This window comes from Oncorhynchus tshawytscha, linkage group LG33, assembly GCF_018296145.1.
Source record: "Oncorhynchus tshawytscha isolate Ot180627B linkage group LG33, Otsh_v2.0, whole genome shotgun sequence".
In the NCBI taxonomy this organism is placed as follows: Eukaryota; Metazoa; Chordata; class Actinopteri; order Salmoniformes; family Salmonidae; genus Oncorhynchus; species Oncorhynchus tshawytscha.
This window is the reverse complement of record NC_056461.1, coordinates 33,360,766-33,387,078: the sequence shown is the minus strand read 5'-3', so window position 1 is coordinate 33,387,078 and position 26,313 is coordinate 33,360,766. Positions and strand designations below refer to the sequence as shown.

The 26,313-nt window shown below is 41.1% G+C and overlaps 4 protein-coding genes and 1 non-coding gene across 5 annotated transcripts; 3 read left to right on the top strand and 2 right to left on the bottom strand.

Moving 5' to 3' along the window:
• Positions 1-1,110: 1,110 nt before the first annotated feature.
• LOC112230603 (aristaless-related homeobox protein-like) lies at positions 1,111-7,593 on the bottom strand. Its single transcript, XM_024396878.2, has 5 exons — positions 7,216-7,593; positions 6,131-6,665; positions 5,097-5,142; positions 3,941-4,245; positions 1,111-3,782 (listed from the first exon to the last, which is right to left on the bottom strand). Exons 1-5 carry the CDS (start codon positions 7,394-7,396, stop codon positions 3,560-3,562), a joined length of 1,290 nt encoding a protein of 429 aa, XP_024252646.1. The 5' UTR covers positions 7,397-7,593; the 3' UTR covers positions 1,111-3,559.
• Positions 7,594-9,965: 2,372 nt separating this feature from the next.
• On the top strand, positions 9,966-12,015 carry LOC112230602 (sperm-associated antigen 16 protein). The gene has a single exon (XM_024396877.2). The coding sequence runs from the start codon at positions 9,969-9,971 to the stop codon at positions 11,865-11,867; it is 1,899 nt and encodes a 632-aa protein (XP_024252645.2). The 5' UTR covers positions 9,966-9,968; the 3' UTR covers positions 11,868-12,015.
• A 228-nt stretch (positions 12,016-12,243) lies between these two features.
• Positions 12,244-15,618, top strand: LOC112231232 (coiled-coil domain-containing protein 82). Its single transcript, XM_024397871.2, has 7 exons — positions 12,244-13,092; positions 13,260-13,482; positions 13,577-13,669; positions 13,772-13,896; positions 14,059-14,229; positions 14,488-14,676; positions 14,946-15,618. The coding sequence occupies exons 1-7, from the start codon at positions 12,571-12,573 to the stop codon at positions 15,009-15,011; spliced, it is 1,389 nt and encodes a 462-aa protein (XP_024253639.1). The 5' UTR covers positions 12,244-12,570; the 3' UTR covers positions 15,012-15,618.
• A 2,823-nt stretch (positions 15,619-18,441) lies between these two features.
• On the top strand, positions 18,442-18,513 carry trnac-gca. The gene has a single exon. It is a non-coding gene; the product is annotated as a tRNA-Cys (tRNA).
• A 795-nt stretch (positions 18,514-19,308) lies between these two features.
• Positions 19,309-25,526, bottom strand: poglut3 (protein O-glucosyltransferase 3). The gene is made up of 8 exons (XM_024397870.2): positions 25,004-25,526; positions 23,570-23,767; positions 22,908-23,191; positions 22,485-22,701; positions 22,191-22,387; positions 21,821-22,015; positions 19,909-20,013; positions 19,309-19,781 (listed from the first exon to the last, which is right to left on the bottom strand). The coding sequence occupies exons 1-8, from the start codon at positions 25,230-25,232 to the stop codon at positions 19,638-19,640; spliced, it is 1,569 nt and encodes a 522-aa protein (XP_024253638.1). The 5' UTR covers positions 25,233-25,526; the 3' UTR covers positions 19,309-19,637.
• Between the last annotated feature and the right edge of the window lie 787 nt (positions 25,527-26,313).

Here is a 26,313-nt window from a genome sequence, read left to right as displayed (position 1 = left end):
CATCTCTCTCTCTATCTTTCTGTTTTGATATTTTCTACTCTCCTTTCTTGGCTGTCATTTTAGCTCTCATTTTCAAAATAATGTACTCTCTTTCCTCAGCCTTTCTCTCTCCTCTCCATCTTTCTTATTCATGCTGTCAGGCATGCCATTTGACTTGTGATATGGCTCCTGCTGTGCCCCAGCGGTGCTTTCAGCTGAATGTGTTCAAGGGAAGAAGATGCCTCCTACAGTCTCCATCGCTTTAGAGTGATCTATCTATCTACCTCTCCACTCCTCAGATTGTTCAAATACAAATCAGAAAGATAAAACATCTAATCTTGAACAATTGATGGCATGATTGCTTTTGTTTTGATTACCTTTAATCCTCCTCTTTATCTTCCCTGTTTTCTCTTTACTTTCTCTTGTATTTGGGTTATTTTGTGTGATCATCATGTGCTCATCTCTCAGAGTTTCACCCATGACTCTCAATCTGTGCCAGTTGAGCAGTATTTGTCCAATGCTTGGAATGAGGCCTGGCTGTGTGATGGCCATTGTCACAAGCCCTGTCACCAAGGTATGGGCGTTATAAGGCGTTTGAAAGGATTTTTTTTAATGTATATATTTTTAATATAAACTAATTGCTAAACGGATTATTATGTTTTAAATTTATGCTGAACCCTATACACTTATTCTTCCCTGTTTCCAAATGTATTTTCCTCTTTACATATTTTCCTCTTTCCTTAGATTCACCTCATTCCCCCTCTGTTTGTTGATATCATCAAATTTGTAACTTCAGAATACGTAAATGGGAAGGTTTTAAATTATTTCTAAATACAAATTTCGGAAAATGTTTATTCAATAATAGAGTTCTAATTTGTTCTGATATTTTTATAAGCCAATAACCCATCAACAGAGTGGGTCAACTTTTTCTCTCTCTCACGTGCACTCTGTACTGTTCATGCTGTTGAATACACCTCTCAATTCTGTCCTCAGAATGATTGCATTATTCATTTCATTGCAACACAGTTAAAAGCAAGGAAAGGTGTAACGTTTTCCATTTGAAAGTTTATTGAAAATGAAAATGTTTTTTCTATAATAGAATATAATTTGTTATGATATTTTGTACACCTCTCTCTATCTCTGAGCCAACTCCCCAATGCCCACCTTCCTCTTCCTTTCTCTCCCTCTCTCCTCCTTCTCTGCCTACATGGCAGTAAGTGAAAGTTTGGCTGTAACTCCCCTACAGCTGTGAGGTGGAGTAAATAGTCCCCTTTTCTCCAACCTGGTGGGAAAAGTCAATATGCCATCTACAGAGTGAGTTCACTCACACTCTCTCTCTCTCTCTCTCTCTCTCCCTCTCTCTTTTATCTTATTGATGGACTAATTTGTGATCCAACAAAATGCCTGGCATTTGAGGCGTAAGTGGCACAGTGACAACTTCAAATTGGTGGCTAATGATGCCTAATGCACTTAATCATTTTTTTTGCCTCTGTTTATCCAAATTATAACTTGTTGGCCTTTATTGTTTCATTGCCTGCATGTGCTGTTGTTCTTTAGTCTGATTAAACATATTGTGTGTGGTCAAATGTGTTCAAATACATCTTGGCATTCAGAAGAGTGTTTCAGCATGGCCTGTTTCCCTCTTTGGGGCTATATGCCAAAGCCTCTCAACCACCGATCACAATATGACAGGTGTTTGGCTGTTCCTTATTTTCTTCTTGCCTCTGAGTTTCCTTGGATTAGGCTACTCAATGAAATTCAATTTACTGTGTTGCTGATAGTCCTTTGAAGGGGGATTGGTGTAGGCCTATCCTGGACTATTATTCTCTCGCCATTATTCATGACATTGTCCAATATGTAAGTAGCCTGCCTCAGGAAAATAATGGAACCCCCAGCCTTTTAACAAAGTGATTTCCTTGTTGCTCTGAATGGAAAGCTATGAGATGACAAACCGCTTAATAAATAACGTATTCTAATTGGATGAAGGAGAATGAGCTGCAAGAGAATTGACGCAAGTCACACAATGAGTGCCATACTTCAGTCATTCTTTGCTTTTCAAAATCGGTCATTCAGTCATTCAACGTTATCTCCAGTCGATTTTTAAGGTTTATTCATCCTGGAACAGGCATCACTAATCGGGTTATTGTCCATTTTTAAAGATGCTTTCTTGAGATGCCGACGAAATGCGTTATCATGAAAACAATGTTACATTTTAAAATATTTATTTGGACAGTTTATTTGGGTTAATTATTACGCCATGCTATTTGAAAAGGGGAAAGGAATGGCTAAAAATGCGCGCACATATACACATAGATGTAAACGCTTGGAAAGATATTTGGGAAATAGTTAGCCCTTGTAACAATGCCCCTATACTAAAGGGAATCCAGCTGGTGAAACTGAAATAAAGCTACTTCTAGTGACCCTTTTATCTAAAAGTCGCTTTATTGTGTCGTTTAAATTAGACGAGATTAGTAAGTAAAAGACGCGAAGGATTTTCAATAAAAAGGGATATTAATCCGAGACGTAATTTCACGCGATTTGGTTCAGCAGCATGGACGGGGTCAAATTGAGCAGAAGAGTTTAAAAAAAAAAGGAGCGGTAACTGCTATCAAGTTAATAGCCAATGGTAGGGCTCCCGAATTAAGACGTGAGATCAAGAGGAAAAACAACATCTAATGAGATGGTAGGCTACGGCACCACATATGAAAAAAAGCAGTATTTTTTTAATGTCTTTTAATGCCGGTCTACGTTTTGTTGCAAAATAAATATGACCATATAAATCCCTTAATCCACACCTTTTTCCCTGTTCAAGAGTTGAATCCAGCTCTTGAGATCCATCAGTGGGACTATGAACTAGGCTCCATCAATCCATACTGGACAAGAGTATTTTTGGAGACACATCTGTTTCTCTTTTGCAAGCTTGTTAATACTGTTTCATGCTGTTGAATACACCTCTCAATTCTGTCCTCAGAATGATTTCATTTAGCATTTTTCATTTCATTGCAACACAGTTAAAAGCAAGCAAAGGTGCAAAGTTTTGCATTTGACAGTTTTTTGTCAACTGATTCATCTGAAACCAGGAAAGAAAACTTAATTTGATATATATATGTAAAATGTTCCTCCTGAAAACTTGCTTCTGGCTCATATATGATTGATCATAAATAATAACTTGAATACCCAAGTAATTTAATAAGACTGCGAAAATCTATCTATCAACAAACACCATATCATCAATACACTAAACATACATTGGGCTTATATGATCAACAGCATTGCTCTCCTTTTAAACCTCTCCAGGGCCTAGAGCTGTTCCTTTGGTGGCCTGTAGTACCCTGTGCGAGGCTGCTAATGGGTCATTCCTGAGGGTCAAAGGGCAGGGAGTTCACTATTTGTATTTCTTCTCTCTTCCTCAGTTCATGTGTAAAGCATGTTGTGGACAGTCTGGAGTAACAGAACATTGGGACAACTAACTGGGAAAGATGAGGCCTTGTTGTGCTATAGCCTACCACTTCAAAGCTGCTATTCCTTTGGTCATGACTCCTGCTCCATGTAGAAGGAATTGGAGGGGGTTTAATGTCTCCTAACACACCTCCTTCCCAGTGGTGCTGGAAGGTAGGATGTTGAGTTGTGTCAGCTGAGCTGAGTGCTCTTTGGCTTTGAGGCGCAGTGCTGCGATACTGGAGGCCCGGCGGTCTACAGGCGAGGAGGGGGCCTCTGACAAGGCCGTTGGGGGCTGGACTGGGGCCTCTACTGCAGGTATGGGCTGACGTAAGAGTGTCAGGGGACCCATGCTGGAGAAGAGTCTGTCAATGGAAGAAGAGCGATAGGGAAGGGTGGAAGAGATAGATACAGAAGATGTCAGGGAAGGAGAGAAGTGAGAAATAATTTATTATACATATAGTCCAAAGTAACCACTTCAATCAGATGAAGCCTTACTAATAGAGGTGTTGATGGTGCTCACCTTCCAAAGGAGGGGCTAATAAAGGTGGGGTGTCTAAACATGGCTGCTCCCAGGAAGGGGCCAAATCCCAGGGGGGAGGAAGAGCAGGAGAGGGGGTGGGTTAGACCCTGGAATGAGGTGGTAGCAGCTGTCCAGGCACAGTCCAGGGAGGGGTGAGAGTGGGGCGAAAAGAGACTTCCCTCCAGGTAGTGGCTTAGGTGGTGTGCTGCACCCAGGGGTCCAGAGATGGTGTGGCCCTGGGGGTGAGTCTGAACCCCAGATTTCTCTCGTTTCCGCCACTTAGCTCTACGGTTCTGGAACCACACCTTAGAGAGAGGGACGAAGAGAAAGAACATTAGGCCTAGCGTTGGGGTTAGAGTTATGTGGTTATGGTTAGTATTTCAAAATGTTGGGTACATACTTAGTATTATCTATTTAGTATGTGTTACTTGTTGAAATTGTCATTTGGACATGATAATAAAGCATGTTTTGTTCAAATTGAAAGTAATCCAATTATTTGTGACAGTGAAGAGAACAGAGATGGAGGATTCCCCTCCCATACAGACTTGACACTGGTTATAAAACGAAATATATGGAATTTACAAGGTTTTATCACCTCTCCAAAATATGATTTGCTAATCTACAGCTGAAGCGAGTGACATCTGGGGGGTTGAATGCTTAGTCTGGTATCTAAGGTTGAGACTCGAGTTTCAAAATGTAAGCAATATCCTAAAATGAGGATAGGGTAACAAGCACCAATAACGGCGTCTATCTCACTTGAAGTGCAAGATATCAACATATCAATGCAGGACTATTACAAAAGAAGATGGGAAATCAAACAGCATTACCCGCCACCGCAGTGCGAGGATGGCCGTTACGTCAATACTGGCTGTTTGAACTGATATTAAGTGCACGATAAAGTCATGAACGCCCTAAAGCAAATTCCGTTTTCTGGTGTGTTTTTAAAATCATTTTCCCTCTCACTGTCATAAGTGAACTGTATTACTTAATGTAATAATAATAATAGCAATAATATGCAATTAGGTCTATCATAGACTTTACACTTGTATTATGATGCACATTGTTATAGGATATCATATAATGTGCTTGCATGTTTATCGAAATTAAATATGGTCATTATGATGTAAAATATGAAGCAATAATAATTTAGACTCACTTGCACACGCGCCTCGGTGAGATTCAACTGCATCGCTAACTCCTCCCTAAATTGAAAGAAGAAAAAATGCCAAATAATATTCAGTATCATCGCTTTAAACATCTCAATGATGAGAATAATACAAGCCTAAAGATACAATAGAAATAACATTATATAAAATATGAAATATTGTTGGATTAGCTTACTTTCTGTGTAGACTTCTTATAATGAAAATAAACAATGACAATTCATAGCTATCAATCTTCAAAATTCTGCTGTTTGAATCAATAGATATCCTGTCTCACAAATATGTTGCAATTATGCAAACAAATAGCTCCATCATTTAATAACAAACCTTTCTATCTTTCTATCTATTTCTTTCTATCAAACCTTTCTAATTTAAACACTTTCGAACAATATTTTTGGAAAAAACATTTTTTTGCAACCACAATTATCATGAGTAAAAAAAACACAATATATCACAATTATAATTAATAATAATGAAAATGAGTGTGTCACTGTCAGATCATCATTACAATGGGTTTAAAGGAATATAATATTTAAACCAATATAATAGCCTACTCTATAATATTTCATTGGTATTCTATTCCCTGCACACACACACCTTTTTATATTTCCTTTTTGTTATGTGTGAATTATAGTGTACAACACGTATTATTAGTATTATTAGTATTATTAATAACAAAGTAGGCTAATGATGCGTAATATGGCTGTTATATAATAATTCATAACAATTTAATAAATAATATTACTGTTCTGATATTACTATTAATGATAATAAATGTTTGATATTCTTACATTTCTTAGGCAAACAATGTTCATTTATATGTTGATCACCTCAATGCAAGGATTTACCATTAAAAAAGGCTAATTTTCGAATCATATCTAGACTCCTAATTTGGATTATCACAAACTGTAAACTCATTTTTATTTTATTTTCATAACCATAGGCCTAGCCATATATGCAACAGATTAACATTTTGATAGTGTTAAAATAACAGATTTTTAAAAGTGCTGGCACACGATAATTCTACCTTGTGAACACATCCGGGTAGTGCGTCTTCTGGAAAGCTCTCTCCAGCTCCTCAAGTTGATAACTTGTAAACGTAGTCCTGTATCTCCTCTGTTTTCGCTTTAGCATCCCCTCCTCTGAGTCACTGCCAGCTGAAAGGCACACGTTGTCCTCGCTATCTTTTACATCTCCATCGATGTGCAAACTCTCCCCGTTCTTTGGGGACGTTTCTACGTCTTCGCAGATGCGCTCCTTGCAAGTGTCCTCGAATTTTGGGGCGCCAAGTTCACCCTGCCCGTCTTTCCCTCGGCCGAGGTTCTGTTCTTCCTCTCTCGGACTGTGGGAGGCGTTCTCCCTGTATGATTTACTGCGGCTGATGTTAACTTGTGGCGCCTGAGTGATTTTCAGAATTTCATGGGCTTTGTCTAGAGGACGCTCCCTGTCTTCTTGCTTCTCGTGATCGCGAACTCCGCGACTGGAGTCCATGAACTTCCCGGCTGGGCCATATAGACGCCGCAACTTGGTGGGCAGGTGTATGTCGGCATTTTTCTGAGAGGCTGTGAAGACAGACCGTTTATTTTAAGGAACTTATAAATAATCAACAGCGCAATATGCAATATGTTTAATAAGACTAGTATATAGCCCTGTATATGCTAGTCTTCTCTAAAAACCCATAGGCGGGCCTAATGAAATTTAAGTTAAATGCAAAGGACAGGCTGCACAAATTTTACAATTGTTTTGTTTGTTTCTCATGTTGTTTCGTTCGTATGCGTTTTGAACGCTATATCCAGTGCTTGACTTGGGCGGGAGCTGAGTAGGCCTACCGGCACCTCCGGTTTTACTGCTTGAGCTCCTGTTCCTCTTATAGACTATTAGCTCAAACCTATCGTGGAGCTCCTGCACCTATGTATAAACAATACCGGCACCCAAAATGAGTACCGGAACCTATTTCAGTCCAAGTCAAGCACTGGCTATATCTTAACCATTAGCTGCAAATGCAATATACATTTGGACATGTTTACATTTGGACATGTATTATTTAATTGCATATTGCGCCCAAAGTAGGGTGCAAGGTGTTACAGAGAAAGTCAACCAACAACATATTACCTTCCAAAGACGCATTATGCTCCACTCTTCCAGCCAGCATTGGTAAACTTTGCATTCCTGTGAGTCTGACTTTGAGAGGACTTCTCCGGCCGAGTATGCTTTCGATGCAGTACGAGAGCATGGGGGATTTAGGTTTACTCTCGGTTGTGTCAGAGGCATCTTTCTCATTTGGATGGCTCATCTTTTTCGCCGCACAGGTGAGCCTCTTGTCTGGACTGAGCTTGACTAAAAAAGTATGTTCGTCAACCACGCTGCCTCCCTTCTCTCATCCCCCGTCGACACTGACATCTGAGGGCTACTTTACTTGTCACAGTCCCAAATCTGTCGCATCCACGTGTTCTTGGCTTCCTATTGGTTGCCAGCTGAAAAAAATAAACATAATAGCCCCCGATTGTCAGTCAAGTTCAATTTCAAGAACCAGACAGATCACAGCTTACTTTTTTAAAGAGCTGTTGCCATACGTTTCGGTGTCAGGCTAGTGTAACCACCCTGGGTTTATAAGCGCGGAAATCGACCCTGCCGCACGAGCATTGATTTTGCGGCACAGTCGATAGCGCGCCGGACCTTGGGCACGAAGGTCGAGGGTTCGAGACCTGCTCCCTGCTGTTTCATTAAACTATTAAAACCCTTATAATTTAAATTCTTACGAACGTTGAGATCAGATACTTTGACATATGGATAAAATTGTGTTATAGACCTAGGTGAGGAAGAACAATAACCTATAGGTAGGATATAGGTTATTATAGGACAGGTGATATATAGGGGGACTGACGTTTTAATGTGCAGCGATCAGTGCTAAGGTGTGTGTGTTTGTCATTGAGTGGTGGTGCTATAACGTCAACCGTGAATTGAATATGCCACCTGCTGTAATTGTTTTGCCATTGCAGGTTAGGAAACGAACGCAGTTTTCGTTTTCAATTCAATTCAATTCAATTCAAGGGCTTTATTGGCATGGGAAACATGTGTTAACATTGCCAAAGCAAGTGAGGTAGATAATATATAAAGTGAAATAAACAATAAAAATTAACAGTAGACATCACACATACAGAAGTTTCAAAACAATAAAGACATTACAAATGTCATATTATATATATATATATACAGTGTTTTAACAATGTACAAATGGTAAAGGACACAAGATAAAATAAATAAGCATAGATATGGGTTGTATTTACAATGGTGCGTGTTCTTCACTGGTTGCCCTTTTCTCGTGGCAACAGGTCACAAATCTTGCTGCTTTGATGGCACACTGTGGAATTTCACCCAGTAGATATGGGAGTTTTTCAAAATTGGATTTGTTTTCGAATTCTTTGTGGATCTGTGTAATCTGAGGGAAATATGTCTCTCTAATATGGTCATACATTGGGCAGGAGGTTAGGAAGTGCAGCTCAGTTTCCACCTCATTTTGTGGGCAGTGAGCACATAGCCTGTCTTCTCTTGAGAGCCATGTCTGCCTACGGCAGCCTTTCTCAATAGCAAGGCTATGCTCGCTGAGTCTGTACATAGTCAAAGCTTTCCTTAATTTTGGGTCAGTCACAGTGGTCAGGTATTCTGCCGCTGTGTACTCTCTGTGTAGGGCCAAATAGCATTCTAGTTTGCTCTGATTTTTTGTTAATTCTTTCCAATGTGTCAAGTAGTTATCTTTTTGTTTTCTCATGATTTGGTTGGGTCTAATTGTGCTGCTGTCCTGGGACTCTGTAGGGTGTGTTTGTGAACAGAGCCCCAGGACCAGCTTGCTTAGGGGACTCTTCTCCAGGTTCATCTCTCTGTAGGTGATGGCTTTGTTGTGGAAGGTTTGGGAATCGCTTCCTTTTAGGTGGTTATAGAATTTAACAGCTCTTTTCTGGATTTTGACAATTAGTGGGTATCAGCCTAATTCTGCTCTGCATGCATTATTTGGTGTTCTACGTTGTACACGGAGGATATTTTTGCAGAATTCTGCGTGCAGAGTCTCAATTTGGTGTTTGTCCCATTTTGTGAAGTCTTGGTTGGTGAGCGGACCCCAGACCTCACAACCATAAAGGGCAATGGGCTCTATGACTGATTCAAGTATTTTTAGCCAGATCCTAATTGATATGTTGAAATTTATGTTCCTTTTGATGGCATAGAATGCCCTTCTTGCCTTGTCTCTCAGATCGTTCACAGCTTTGTGGAAGTTACCTGTGACGCTGATGTTTAGGCCAAGGTATGTATAGTTTTTTGTGTGCTCTAGGGCAACAGTGTCTAGATGGAATTTGTATTTGTGGTCCTGGTGACTGGACCTTTTTTGGAACACCATTATTTTGGTCTTACTGAGATTTACTGTCAGGGCCCAGGTCTGACAGAATCTGTGCATTAGATCTAGGTGCTGCTGTAGGCCCTCCTTGGTTGGTTTTCTCTCTCGCTCGCTCCCTTTCTATTTCTCGCTTTCTTTATCGGCAATTTGGCATGACGTACACAGGTAGGCCTAGCTATATAATTACATTTTTTTTATCACATTGAATGCATTCAAATCAACGGCAATGGCATTAGATATCGTGTGATATTGGATATCATTAGATATTGTGTGTTGTGTGTTTCTGTCTATTTTACACACTCCTGCGTAATTGTTGTAGTTGAGGAATAAAGGATTGGGGGAAAAAAGAGAAATATTTTTTATTTAGATTGAAAATCACCCACATTTCTCTGGCCTGTAGGGTTGATTGGCTTATCAATTTCCATAGACACTTGGCAAACAGGATGTTTAATCTCTCAGCGTTCGAGAATGTGTGACCATGGAGACGGGTAAACAAACACAGAAAGCGGTTGTTAGTAGAATGGCTGCGAAAAATGAAACAGCGCAAGAATCTGTCGATGGGCCATATTACCTCGAAAAGGTGTTGATACCAGATGACTCAGACGACGATTATCAATATGAGGAGGTTCTGGCCGATGAAGAAAGGAGCTTGGCAGAGGGGGATGATGAGGATTTGGAGGCCGCGGTAAGAGCATTGCGCGATGCTTCAGATGGAACGGGGTCAGTGTTACAGAGGCTCAGCTCAGCTAAGCAACCCGTCTCACACATTCCAGAAGTGGTGGACGACTTTCTCCGCAACTTCCTTGTCAAAATGGGCATGAGCAGAACTTTGGATTGTTTCCAAGCAGAGTGGTACGAAATGGAGCAGAGGGGGTTGTTGAAAACCGAACTAGTGGAGTTTGTGCCTGACGCGTATACACACAACCAACTTCTAGACAACGAGCTGAAGAATGTACAGAGAGAGCGGGACAGCTACAGGCAGGCAGCTTCCAAAGCTAGCGAAACACTGGTCAAACTTCAGAAAGAGAGGGATTTCCATCGTCTGCAGCATAAGCGTGTTGTCCAAGAAAAGAACAGGCTTGTTGAAGACATCAAACGACTGAAGAAGCACTATGGGTCATATGAGCCTGCACTGAAGCAGTTGAGTGATAAGTACCAAGTGGCCCTGAAACAGAAGATGCTCATCAGTTTAGAGAGGGACAGAGCATGTGGCCAGGCCAACAGCCTGGAAGCCACCCTGTGTAATGTACATTCCTCATCTACAATCCGCTCAGCCAACAGAGACAAAGGTCTGCCCCCACAACAGGAGAAATATCAGAGTAAGTCTGGGAAAGGAATCCAGCTACAGAATGATGGAATTGCCCTCTATGACCAAGACAAAGACCCAACCAAAAACACAGCTCAGAAACACCCGAAAGACTCAGAGTTTCCTGTCAGCAGCCGTGTGAACCCCTACCTAGGCCAAATTAAAGCCCTGGCCTCACACTGCCCCAAAGCATCTGGATTCCGCTTCACCAACTCACTGAAGGCCCATACCCTGCCAATAAGCTGTCTCGCCCTGCACCCCCAGAAGTTTATTGTAGCCTCCTCCAGTGACGATCAGCTCTGGAGGTTGTGGGGTATGCCCATGGGGGACATGATCATGACTGGAGAGGGTCATAGTGATTGGCTCTCTGGCTGCAGCTTTCACCCAAATGGTGGTAGCCTGGCCACCACCAGTGGAGACACAACAGTAAGGATCTGGGATTTCTCCCAAGGCCGCTGCGTCCTGACTCTGGATGGCCACACCCATGCCACTTGGGGCTGCTCCTTCCACTCATGTGGGGACTTTGTGGCCTCCTGCTCAATGGACAACACTACAAAGGTGTGGGACCTGCAGAGCGAGCGCTGTCGTAGCACGCTGCGTGGCCACGTTGACTCGGTCAACAGTGTTACTTTCCTGCCCTTTTCCAACACTCTTCTTACTTGTTCAGCTGATAAAACCCTGTCTTTGTGGGACGCCAGGATTGGCCTGTGTGCACAGACCTTCTATGGCCACCAGCACTCCTGCAACCATGCCACCTTTAATGCACTGGGCAACACTGTTGCCTCCTGTGATTCATATGGAGTGGTCAAACTATGGGATGTGAGGAAAGTAGCAGCCTTGATAACCATGGACACTGGGCCACATCCCAGCAACCAAATGGCCTTTAGCCCGTCAGGCCGAACACTGGCTATCGCCAGTAATGATGGCTCAGTTAAGCTGGTGGAGCTGGCATCTACGCAGGTGTCCAGTTTATTGGGCCATGATGATGCTGTCCAGAGTGTAGTCTTTGATCACAAGGGGGAGTACTTATTATCAGCTGGGTCAGATGGTGCCATTCTCATCTGGTCATGAAATTAATAAATGCTTAAAATTATTTTTAGCTGATTATTAAATGTAAAATAGACTTCTAATTGCTGACGTGTTACATTGTTTGATTCTTGCACATAATTCTGTTCTCCAATGATCTTATTTTTGAAGAACATTTACCACTTTTCCTGAATAAAATAAGATATTTAAAGATGTTTTATAATTTACTAATTTATTTCTGAATTGAAGCATGAATAAGGTTTTAATGACCTTATTTACATGATTCACATTAGCTATGCCTATGATTAATACAAATCACTAATTTAATTGACACATGTAGTCTACCGGTAAGGAAAAACCTAGTCGTTTCTCTCTAGAATGCCCAGGTGCGGCGCTATGATTTTAGTAGCCCTTTTTTGAGTGGAGAGCGGAAGTGGGAAGAAGCACAGACACAACATCTACAAAAACAAAACAAAACGTGCACACGAGATACAATTGGAAGTTTCAATTTTTGAAGGTTCACCGAGATTAAAGCTTGGTATCAACTTAAGAGTAACGTTGTTTACATATGGTTGCTCGCATAGATAATGTTTTATAGGCGACATTTTACACAAATGAGCATGTTCTGCATCTCACATTAGCTAGCTAATTGCTAACGTTAGCCAGCCAGCCAGCCAGGGAGCCAGGGTTGGTAACGTTGTTTAACTTTTATTTGGTCTGTTAACTTAGCAGCACTGTGTAAGCAACTATGGAAAGCCTGTACAAGCGTCAAGTGTTCGCGACGATGCGAAAAAATAAAGCTGAAGCAAAGAAGAAAAGGGCTCAAATTGGTCTGCCGTCGTCTATCCTTGATGACAGTGACGAGGAGTCATGCGCGAGCACGACCAGCATCAGCGCCTCAGACTCAGAGAGTGAGTATCAGAATTCAGACAGCGGGAGCGAAAGTACACCTGCCAGTGGAGAACAGAGTGAAGGTAGTAGCTCCAGTGAAGGTAGATCCCGTCCTCGTCGGAAGCGCGTCCTCGCTGACAGCTCCAGTGACTCTGACAGCGACGTAGGAACCAAACCCAAACGGAAAGTCGTTCCCAAAAAACGCATTAAACAGCAAAGTCAAGATTCTGACTCGGAGGACCAGAGTGCTGCACAAAATGCCAAACAATTTGCTGAAGCCAAAGAGACCGCAGCTAAACGAAAGCAACGCCAGTCTCAACTCCTGGCATTATCCAAGAAGATGAAGTCCCGCGTCCCGAAACGCAGGAGCACGTTGGAGGTAGCTTATCACCATATATAATGTGAACGAGCATAACATAACATGCAGTATCTTTAAGTGTTGATCCATTGTGCAAAATCATGTCGCATATACCCACAAAACGTCCATAAGGTACTGAGGAAATGTTTTACATTGTTTTACAACCAATGTTTTGTTCGCTTGTAAAGATTCAGGATTCGGGTGAAGAAAAGAAAGGTAAAGAAGCAAAAGATGCTAGTGGTGATGAGGATGATGCCCACAGTGATGATGCCCCTGAAGTATTGGTGGGCAGTAGTGAAGAAGAGGCGGCAGATGACAGCGACAGTCAGAAGGAGTTCATAGTTGAGGATAAGAAAAAGACAGGGGACAAGGAGTCGTCAGATGAAAAGGCTGTTTCTCTTCCACGCCAGTGTGAGTCTTAGCTGACACTATATCATGGGTCAATGTTTACACCTGAAATCACCACTACTATATGTGTTATGATTCATTTTCCTGTTTTTGCTAGTCATCACTGGGTCTCAGCTCAATCACTTTCAAGTGGTCGTCAAAGCCCTTATGATCAACGTCCTGGATGAAACCTTTCTCAAGTCTCTTTATGGTAAGTGTTTTTTTTTTAAACAATAATGGGTCTTTAACACCATCCCCAATTGACTGTATCATCCAAGTGTAGGGAATCTAATTGGTTGATCACTGTGAGCAGGCGGTGATCGGACAAAGCGATATGCTCAGGAGATGATGGCGTCGCTGTTCCACTTTGATGAGCGGATGATCCTCCCTCGCCTGGAGAACCTAAAACAGAGGAGCCGCTGGACTGACCGGTACAAGGTGAAGAAACATTTCAGAGAACTTAAGTCATTCAACATTGGCTGCATATTCACCGATCTGTATAGATCTATGCTTGTACTTTGGCTAAGACTTCCATTCTTTACATCATGTGAAAAAACAATATATGCAAACTGAGGTATGTTTTTTTGTGTCCATGTACAGGAGCGGGTGGAGTGTTACCCCAAGGTCCAGCTGATGAAGTTAGGATTGCATGGGAGTGTTTGTGAGGCATGCAAGCTCCAGCGACAGTGCAGTTTCAGTGTGAATCTCTCGGGGCAACTGTATGACCTCAACAGCCTTCAAGAGGACCAATTCATGCCCAGTGACACACAGGTACTACATCTGAGAAGAAACCAACCGTCTTTGTTTTATCCATCGCTGTCCCCAGATGAACGCATATAGTACATGACGTTGCCATCCCATAAAATCCACCCTAACAAAAAGTACATCACAACAGATCAACATCAGATCGAATAATTATGTATCTTATCCTTGCACCAATTTAACCTTGTGAAATGTCAAGTTTGCAGTTTGTCTGAGAGGGTTTTCCACAACAGGTCACCTACCTTGCATGTCTTTCCTAAATTACAGGCTTTCAGTGTGTGCTCTGTTTGTGCCAACCGAACAGAGGTGTATCATGCTCTGAAACACTTCAAGTACCACTTGTTTCAACACTGCCGGACCGTGATGGAGGAGGAGAAGAATGGCGAGGAGGAGCCGGTGAAGGAAACTGTGAAAAGGGTGTTCACAAAACTGGAGGAGAGTGGCTGGATCTCAGAGGTATATACCCCACTTACTCTCCATAAAATGACACTACTCCTCATTGAATCATCAAATCAAACTTTGTCACATGCGCTGAATACAAGTGTAGACCTTACTGTGAAATGCCTACTTACAAGCTCTTAACTCTTTCTTGAACTGTTGGTTATCTAATGCCTGTTTCCTCTTTACTTGTTTCCCCAAACTCCACATGTGTAGAATAGAAAGCCATGCTCTCTGATTTTCTTTACTGACTATCACTTGCTGTTTCACTCTCATGTCTCTCTTAGGAATATGAGAAGTTCCAGGACCATCTCAATGAGGCAGACTACTTCCAGGAGGAGAAGCTAGACTGAAGGTTTACAACAGACAGGATCATGGATCCATATCTACATCATATCGGCATCCATTTAAGTTTTACTGTTTATTCTGCACATTGTTAGGAAAGAAGTGTTTTATTCCTATAGACATTTGACTTTCATTCAATGTAAACATTTAAGATTGTACTGAAAGCTTTTTAATAACTATTTTCCTCCTTTAGTTGTTACCCTATACAAAGACATCTATTGTACCTGTATTTTATCAACCATTTTATATCAGTAAATGCTCATAAGCAACCAAAACATTTAGTGCAGACATATGTTATATACTGTATGTGCAAAGATGAAGCAGAATACTCTGGTACTGCTGTAAATCAAATTAATGCTACCACTGAGTGTTTTCTTTAAACTGTCCTTACCTTCCCTACTAAGTTGAAACAGTGTTGTCCTTCTAATAGTTAAGATCATGTCAAATGGAGTTTGCTACAACAGATGATCTGAAATGAATTGACTATATAAACATGAGTAATGTTCTGTGGACTGCAGTATAGGAAGGTACGACTCTTGTGAGTTGCTTATTTTCTATTAAAAACGCCTGTGCTGCTTCATAACACAAACCAATAATAAAAACTACATTAAACAACATGTTGTCCATCCTCATACATTCATATTTCACACTGCAATTTTATCTGGCATGTAAGAAAAACAATTAAAAACACAGAAATAAACCCACAGACAAATGTAACAACACTAGTTGGGAGACTTACATCAGTCCCAATGTTTTCTCCATCCTGAGATGTAGCTCTCCCATCAATTCACATTGAGCTGGATCTGCAAGAAAATCTAAATATGACCACCACATTAGTCACACTCCTTTGTAAAACAGCTGAATGATGGCAGTTTTCAAATACTCTAGTAAACAGTAAACTATACAAATAATGTTGCATATTAATTATGCTCCAAAACATTTAATGGGTGTAGCAACCAACGTTTCGGCACGCAGTGTTGTGCTTTCTTCAGGATTGAAGAAGCCACTGTGTGCCAACACGTTGGTTGCTACACCCATTAAATGATCAGGGGCATAATTGATTAGTGTGTGCAACTTTTTTTTATAGTATTCAAATACTCACCATTAAGAACATCCTCAAATCACATGCTCTCATCACTCCCACTGAGTGTGTCTAGGGAAAGGTTGAAACTTTGTAGGAATTCCTAACTTATTCTGCAATCTGGCACTCAGACGAGAGTGCACTGAAATTGGAGTTGATAGCCAGAGTGAATTTACGAACACACCCTTTGTAGGAAGTCAAGCGCCTGTCTCCTAGGATAAGATGACAATGTAATAAAGTGTGGGAAAGACAGATGCATGTGTAGTACACAATCAAAGACACTGAAAACTAACTAGATAGCAATTAAATGTACAATAATTTTATTAGTTTAGTACACGTAGCAAGGTAACTAACTAGCTAGCAAATTCCTAGGGAACTTGATGTAGTTGGCTAACTAGCTAGTATGGACCATTGGTATGGATGGACCAAACAAAGCTAGCTGGTTACTATACCGCTAAATCAAATCAAATCAAATTTTATTTGTCACATACACATGGTTAGCAGATGTTAATGCGAGTGTAGCGAAATGCTTGTGCTTCTAGTTCCGACAATGCAGTAATAACGAACAAGTAATCTAACTAACAATTCCAAAAAACTACTGTCTTATACACAGTGTAAGGGGATAAAGAATATGTACATAAGGAAATATGAATGAGTGATGGTACAGAGCAGCATAGGCAAGATACAGTAGATGATATGAGATGAGTATGTAAACCAAGTGGCATAGTTAAAGTGGCTAGTGATACATGTATTACATAAGGATGCAGTCGATGATATAGAGTACAGTATCTACGTATGCATATGAGATGAATAATGTAGGGTAAGTAACATTATATAAGGTAGCATTGTTTAAAGTGGCTAGCGATATATTTACATCATTTCCCATCAATTCCCATTATTAAAGTGGCTAGAGTAGAGTCAGTGTCATTGACAGTGTGTTGGCAGTAGCCACTCACTGTTAGTGGTGGCTGTTTAACAGTCTGATGGCCTTGAGATAGAAGCTGTTTTTCAGTCTCTCGGTCCCAGCTTTGATGCACCTGTACTGACCTCGCCTTCTGGGTGACAGCGGGGTGAACAGGCAGTGGCTCGGGTGGTTGATGTCCTTGATGATCTTTATGGCCTTCCTGTAGCATCGGGTGGTGTAGGTGTCCTGGAGGGCAGGTAGTTTGCCCCCGGTGATGCGTTGTGCAGACCTCACTACCCTCTGGAGAGCCTTACGGTTGAGGGCGGTGCAGTTGCCATACCAGGCGGTGATACAGCCCGCCAAGATGCTCTCGATTGTGCATCTGTAGAAGTTTGTGAGTGCTTTTGGTGACAAGCCGAATTTCTTCAGCCTCCTGAGGTTGAAGAGGCGCTGCTGCGCCTTCCTCACGATGCTGTCTGTGTGAGTGGACCAATTCAGTTTGTCTGTGATGTGTATGCCGAGGAACTTAAAACTTGCTACCCTCTCCACTACTGTTCCAGCGATGTGGATGGGGGGGGTGTTCTAAATGGTTAGCTAACGTCAGCTAGCTACTTATCTAGCTAGTTAGGATGAAGGTGATTGTAAGATATTAACTAGACTTCGTTGGTAAAGAGTACAATCATTTGCAATGAGTTTGAATAAAAGTCGGTATTCAATCACAATGATAGGAATTAAAGGTGAAAAAGGATCGGCTTGGAATTCAGGTCAAGAGGGTAATTGTTTTTGACCTCTCGAAATGGGATCAGTATGAAAAGCTTTTCTAGAGTAATATGCTATATGATACTGGGTTATAAGAAATTGTTATAAAGCTGGCTAGCAAACTACTCAAAATGCTCACTATGGCTGCTGTCTTGTCATTCAATTGAACAAATACTCACTGCCTACTTCCGGTGTAGGCTCTAAAACGTTATATTTATTTTATTTAACTGGGCAAGTCAATTAAGAACAAATTCTTATTTACAATGATGCCCTACCAAAAGGAAAAAGGCCTCCTGCGGGGACGAGGGCTGGGATTAAAAATTAAAATAAATTAAATAAAAATGTAGGAAAAAACACACATCACCACAACTAGCCAACTGGTTCGAGACCTGCTCCCTGCTATTTCATTACAATATACTTGTTTTGTATCAAAACTGTAGCGATAGACTTTAGTCAAAACATTTAAATTATCTAGGAAATAAAACCACAGGCAGTCCAAAGTGAAGTCAATGTGATACTACTCTACGTAAGTTTTACAATGTAAGCATATAGCCATCTCGGTGCTGTTGAACGAGTAGCTAGCTATAAGTACTAAAACATACCTTACGCAAATTTAACAATACACGCATAACCACCTTTGTGCTGTTCAATAAATTGCTATATATTTGAAAACATTCGTTAATTTACACGCACTGGGGGTATAGCTCAGTGGTAGAGCATTTGACTGCAGATCAAGAGGTCCCCGGTTCAAATCCGGGTGCCCCCTCATTTTTGTGATTTTTAGCCTTAGTTGTAGACAAGAATAATGGATCACAAGCAACAGTAACTGTGAAGCAAATATGTAGTTTATTAATTGCACAATCATAGGTTATTGTCACGAGTCTTGCTCTGAAGGCAGAATTGAGCGATTTCCGCTAGATGGTTGAACCGCAGTATTGTATTGTACAAATTCATGAAAACAACATTTCGCTTTTTGGTCTTAATTTAAGGTTAGGGTTAGGCACTATGGTTAGCAGTTAGCAGATTTGATGACTTTGTGGCTGTGCCAGCTAGTGACCAATATTTATGCCGAAAAAAAAGCAATCAATCTATAGTATATCATGCCAACAAATTTTATATTGTCCCCATCCAAGGAATATCTATAGTAATGGACACTCTTAGAACAGTTGTGGCTGCTTTGCGTGATGTATTGCTGTCTCTACCTTCTTGTCCTTCGTGCTTTTGTCTGTGCCCAATAATGTTTGTACCCTTTGCTTCTGCCATGTTGTTATCATGCTGTGTTGTCACGTGTTGCTGCCATGCTATGTCGTCATCTTAGGTCTCTTTTTGTCGTGATGCGATTTGTCCTATATTTATATTTCATTTATTAGATTTTTAATCTCTGCCCCCATCCCCGTAGCAGGCCTTATCCTTTTGGTAGGCCATCATTGTAAATAAGAATGTGTTTATAACTGACTTGCCAAGAAAAATAAAGGTTAAATTAAATAAAAATAAATAACCAAGGCAAATGACCTGATCTTGGTCAAACAGGAGGTTAACAAACATCAAAGGCAATCTAAGAAAATGTAAAAAATATCAATTTTTATAAAAATGCAATCATGATGACCATCATACAATTACAAAATGCAGTACAAAATATCACACAGGACAGTGAAAACAGTGGAAATTGATGTTTGCATAATGGTCTTGTCAATAAAGCAGTCATAATCCAGGCAAAGTGAGCTGTGACATGGTCCCTCTGGCTCAAACCAAATGGAATATTTCTCTATATGAATGTTGGTACATCCACTTAGCTAGCAGTCCTGATCTCAGAGGTAATTCTTCCTTTAATAAGCACTTTCTGTATTGAAATAGCTAGGGTCTCTCCTCTTTCCTTTCAAAGTGTTTTGATCAGAGTTCATCCTTATTCCGGCTGGGATCATCTATTTGAGGCTCTCGCTGACAGCTACAAAGGGCACTCTGGTCTGAAGGCTGGGGCACCAGCTCCATATCTGGATGTTGTGTCGGCCGGCTTGTCTGACGCTCAGAGTACATCTGTTATGACAGGAAAGAACTTCCTCAGCCGGGTTTCTTATATCAATGATAAGAATGCTACCTTAATATATGAGCCGATTTAGCATTGGCAAGCATAGCATAAAAACAATTACCAGGAGGCAATTACCTGTAGCACACTAAAATAGTAACAGTACAGTCTGTTCGGTTGTACCAGCTCTCTTACAATTGCCTGGCCTGCTTTAGCGATTGCCTGTGCTTCAGCATCATTCTCCTGCAGGGAAAATAAAGACATTACTATCTTAAATCAAATATGCACAAAAAAACAGCTAAATCCTAATGGTAAAAAAATGCATTCGCATTGCAAGCAGACAAACATACAAATGGTAGCAATGCATATTGACACACATTGACATACATTCCTTGGCATGTCCTTCCTTAACATGCACTTACTGCTTGGCATACGACGCAAGGCGTTAGAGGGTAGTGTGTACGGCCCAGTACATCACTGGGGCCGAGCTCCCTGCCATCCAGGACCTCTATACCAGGCAGTGTCAGAGGAAGGCCCTAAAAATTGTCAGACTCCAGCCACCCAAGTCATACTGTTCTCGCTGCTACTGCATGCCAAGCAATACTGATGCACCAAATTTGGAACCAACAGGGCCCTGAACAGCCTCTACTCACCCCAAGCCATAAGACTGCTAAATAGTTAACCAAATAGCTACCCAGACTATCTGCATGACCCCCTTTGCACTAACTCATCACATACGCTGCTACTGCTGCTTATTATCTATCCTGTTGCCTAGTCACTTTACCCCTACCTACAGTGCATTCGGAAAGTATTCATACCCCTTGACAATTTCTACATTTTGTTAAGTTACAGCCTTATTCTTAAATGGACATTCAGAGAATTGTCCCGAAGCCACTCCTTCGTTGTCTTGGCTGTGTGCTTAGGGTCATTGTCCTGCTGGAAACTGAACCTTCGCCCCAGTCTGAAGTCCTGAGCACAGTGGAACAGTTTTTTTTATCAAGGATCTCTCTGTTCATCTTTCCCTCGATCCTGACTAGTCTCCAAGTCCCTGCCACTGAAAAACATCCCCACAGCATGATGCTGCCACCACCACCATGCTTCACCGTAGGGATGGTGCCTGGCTTCCTCCAGACGTTATGCTTAGCATTCAAGCCAAATAGTTCAATCTTGGTTTCATCAGACCAGAGAATCTTGTTTCTCATGGTCTGAGAGTCCTTTAGGTGCCTTTTGGCAAACTCCAAGCAGGCTGTCATGTGCCTTTTACTCAGGAGTGGCTTCAGTCTAGCTACTCTACCATAAAGACCTGATTGATGGAGTGCTGCAGAGATAGTTGTCCTTCTGGAAGGTTCTCCCATCTCCACAGAGGAACTCTAGAACTCTGTCAGAGTGGCCATTGGTTTCTGTTCAGAGTGACCAGACATTTTTTGGTACCCTTCCCCAGATCTGTGCCTCGACACAATCCTGTCTCAAGAGCTCTACGGACAATTCCATCAACCTCATGGCTTTGTTTTTGCTCTGACGTGCAGTGTCAACTGTGGCACCTTATATAGACAGGTGCCTTTCCAAATCATGTCCAATCAATTGAATTTACCAAAGGTGGACTCCAATCAAGTTGTAGAAAATCTCAAGGATGATCAATGGAAACAGGATGCAACTGAGCTCAATTTCGAGTCTCATAGCAAAGGGTCTGAATACGGTATGTTTTTTATTTTCAATACATTTGCAAAAATGTCTAAACTTTTTCGCTTTGTCATTATGGGGTATTGTGTGTATATTGATGAGGGAAACCATTAATTTAATCAATTTTAGAATAAGGCTGTAAAGTAACAAAATGTGGAAAAAGTGAAGGGGCTGAATACTTTCCAAATGCACTGTATATTGCCAGGTTATCGTTACTCATTGTGTATTTATTCCTCGTGTTATCTTTCTATTATTTTTTCTCTCTGCATTGTTGGGAAGGGCCCGTAAGTAAGCATTTCACTATTAGTTTTCCCCATGTTGTTTACGTAACAAGTGACATTTTTATTTTTTATTTGACTCTCTCCCTTACCTTAGCCCACTCAATCTTTTGTATGAGGTCAGAGAGACTCCTCTTCACATGGATGTAGTGGGTGCCTGGCTTCAGATGGGTGTAGAAATGCTCATAATATGGTGAGATCTGCTTCAGCACCAAACTGTTCCCCAGCATCAGGTAAGGGAACCTGTAAGCTGCCACTGTACCATCCACATTCACCTGATACTTATACTATAAATGGGAGAGGGAACTCAAGGTGTCACAGTTCTGAATAAATAAATTAAAAATCATCAATGGCTAACATTTCTTTATCTTCTCACTTCTCACTACTCACACATGTAAAATCAGTTTTTAAATGGGAAACTGCTGGCTTTGGGTGATTGAAGTGTTCAGAATGTTCCCTCACCTTGAAGAAGTCAAAGAATCCAACAAGATTTGCTTTCCCCAGATCCTTCTCCCTTTCCCTGAAAAAGAACCAGCCAGTGATCCCGGCGTCTAGCAGCTCTGGGTTTTTCTTGGACAGAGTGACGAGGTGTAGGCGCTCTTCACGACTGTCCCGGCCACGGAAGAAGGCCTGTTCCGTTTTGTTGGCCCAAGGGGGACCTAGACACCAAGGAAACAGAATAAGGTTATTGTGAGTAATGATGTGTAAGTAAGCAGAATGAGGTTAAGGGATAGTGTATGAGGTTATATGTCTTACCTGTGTTGCCTTGGACTGACAGTAGGTCATTGGAAACGCCCCTCATGGTCTCCAGGGTTGAGTGAGTGATGTCGTAAGTGGGCAGAATGATGTCTCGGGTGTCTGTGGAGCCACACCAGGAGATGATTGGAACAGGCCCAGGATCGTCATCTGCTTTCCTTGTTTCCATTGGCCAGTCTCCCACATTGATGTAAAATTCCACATCAGGCAGCCTCACCTTTCAATTCAAATTCAGAGACAAAGACAGGGGAGCTCAGTTTATGCAGAACAATGAACTAAACAATTATATTGAAAATACGGTATTAGGAGAGTTTCAGGCAACGGACAAAGTATCACAAAACAGTTCAGAAAGGAACATGATCATACTTCTTGATGAAAGGACAGAGACCTGCACACAAAACCCCCCACAAAGCAACTCTTTACCTTCCTGGCTAGGGATAGTAACATCTCATCAGAGAACATCTTGAAGTCAGTGTATTTTCCCAGCGAGCGACGGTACACCTGGTTGTTGATGACAGCATAGTGAATGAGACCTCCTCTGTTGGAGAACCGCTGGGGAACTTCCTGTAGGAGGCGCTGCAGATCAATGGAGGGGAAGGCATTGAAGTCCCTCTGGATCTGGGGTTCCTCAGCAGGACACTGCATAATGCTCTGCCAGGTGGGAACATCATGCTCTGGGCAGTCGCAGTACTCATGATAGACTGGGCCTGAGTATATACAACCAAAGGGATGTATCATGTGGAAGCAGTAAGAATAGATCAAATTTACAACATACTGCCATCTAGTCAAGTGTTTCCTAGCTCCAGTCCCCCCAACAGTACATATTTTTGTTATGGCCCTGGACAAGCACACCTGATTCTACTTGTCAGCTAATCATCAAGCCCATTGCAAGTTCAATTAGGTGTTTTTGTCTGGGGCTACAATAAAAATGTGTGCTGTTGGGGGTATTGGAGGATACACTGATCTAGCCTATATTATTCATACAGGCATACTCTGATGAGGAGTTCACTTGTAATTTCTGTCAAATGATCACACTAATCTGCTTTCATTGAAATAATCTGTGAGCCATTGACTGATATAGGTACCTTGTAGGGTGTAAGGTGACTTGGCAACGTGACTGTCTCTGTAGAGTACTTCGACCTTCAGTCCCTTGAGGATACTGCCATACAGACGGTACCTCATCAGAAAAGAACCATCTCCTCTGTCCAGGGGGAGGGGGACGTGGATGCGGACATGCTCCTTCTGTGAGAGTGAGACAATCTTCACTCTGAATGAGTCTTTACCTACATGTAAAGAGAATTAAAATGAGTTAGATGGATCACCTCTAACGGAAACAATAATGTAACCATATGGTCAATTAGAGATGGAGTAATTTTCAGTCTGCAAAGACTAAGCTAACTAGGGGAATAAAAAGGTTCCCAATCATGGACACTGTTTAAGAGTTTGATTTTGTGCAGCAATAAAACATTAGCTAGGGCAACAAAAACATGTATTTGGAAGATGACAAACTCACCATTATATATGAGACCTCAATTGATATTGGGATAAAATGCCTTGAAAAGGATGGATTGCTAAAAAGTTTCCCAAAAGAGAACTTTGATAAGGGATAGACATCCAACAGATATTAAATAATTGAGTGCGTTTGACCGGATCACTTTTGTCAAGTCAGTGACTATCGTTGGTCACCGCCTTTCAAAGTGTGTTGCAGTCTGCATTCACTGCTTACTTACAAGCCATTAACCAACAATGCAGTTTAAAGAAAAATAAGTGTTCAGTAAAAAATAGATAAGTAAAAAAAAAAAAAAATGTAAACAAATAATTAAAGAGCAGCAGTAAAATAACAGTCGAGAGGGCACCAGTTAGTTGAGGTAATATGTACATGTAGGTTGAGTTAAAGTGACTATGGACTGCATGAACCTTACAAAATCATGAGATCAAAGGTCATGAAGTTGACTTCAAATGTCTGCAGTTGCTCTTCACCAATTTCATCCTGCAGCGATCACCTGCATTGTGGGAGGCGCTATTGTCAAGCAATCATTAGGATGTTTGTACTTGACCCACGCGAAAGAAACAGAAACCAATTTGCTGCAATTCATGTGTAGCCTACAGTGAATGAGGCTACATGTGATTGAGGCTCTCCCTCACTAATTGATTGCACACATGTGATTTCGGGTTTCGAGTGTGTGATATTGGTGTTGGATAAATGTTTTTTTCGACATAAAGAAAACATTTTATAAACCACTGCATTTCTTTGGGCGGCAGGTAGCCTAGAGGTTGGCGCGTTGGGCCAGTGACCGAGAGGTTGCTAGATCGAAGACCAAGGTAAAAATCTGTCTTAAAAATAAGAATTTGCTCTTAACTGACTTAGGTTAAATAAAATATTGATCTGAGCCTTGCTTTGGAAAACCACATTACTTTCGGCTGTCGCAGATGCACCTCCCCCCGACGTCACTCAACTTTCGTCTTCAGTCGGTTGCGCCCATTGGTTTTAGGTAATTCTGCTGTTTATCAACACATACCTGGAGAGAGGGTGAAGTTTTTCCCAGCTGAGTTGACAGCCTGGATGATGAAGTATCGGACGGGCAAAACGACTTTTGGGTCGAGCCCTGGACCCCAAACAAGACATTTTTCAGGACCGACTTCACTAGCTTGACAACACGGAAAGTCACTACAACATGTGGATAATATTAAAACTATACAAACTAACGGAAATAATATAGGGTTGAGTAGGTTATCTTTACGCGTCATAGTTAATTTCTAAAAGTAGACTAGCAAACTAATATTTATTTTTATGGTACCAATTATGCAGGCAGCATCTCGTCTTCAGAAAAGGGTGGAGATCGGGGGGTGAAGTTTTGATTTGGCTGAGTGTGATTGGACGATGTATGGACTCGTGGGTATTGAGGAATTTTGATCAAATACGCACAGGAAAAAGCATTTGTTTACACAGACCAATTATCGATTGGATATTACAGAAGAATACCGTATATTACACGCTTTTAATTAAACAAGATTCGTTTAATGTCACGAACTTTTTTCCAGACTGAATGTACCATGAAAATATCCTCGGTGTAGTCCACTGGGATCCATACTTTAGTTCCGCTTACGCAAAGCAACAATACATAGGCTTAACAATTTTTTTAAATGATTCAATTATTTAAACAAAAATATTAACTGTGCTTATATGTGCAACGCAGGGCTCTACGGTGCGAGCATTTTACTCGCATATACGCCTAAACATCTAGCTGTGCGACCTGGAATTTTTATTTAGGAGCACCAGTGAAACTAGAAAAATGTAAGATTCTAGTTTTATTACCTCAAATATTTTTCATTGTGCTCTTCAATTTATTTGTGTTCGCAAACATTTTTCAACTTGTAAAAAAGCATAGAGCCCTGCAACAGTAGATGTGATAAAAAAAATCAAATCAAATTTTATTTGTCACATACACATGGTTAGCAGATGTTAATGCGAGTGTAGCGAAATGCTTGTGCTTCTAGTTCCGACAATGCAGTAATAACCAACAAGTAATCTAACTAACAATTTCAAAACTACTGTCTTATACACAGTGTAAGGGGATAAAGAATATGTACATAAAGATATGAATGAGTGATGGTACAGAGCAGCATAGGCAAGATACAGTAGATGGTATCAAGTACAGTATATACATATGAGATGAGTATGTAAACAAAGTGGCATAGTTAAAGTGGCTAGTGATACATGTATTACATAAGGATGCAGTAGATGATATAGAGTACAGTATATACGTATGCATATGAGATGAATAATGTAGGGTATGTAACATTATATTAGGTAGCATTGTTTAAAGTG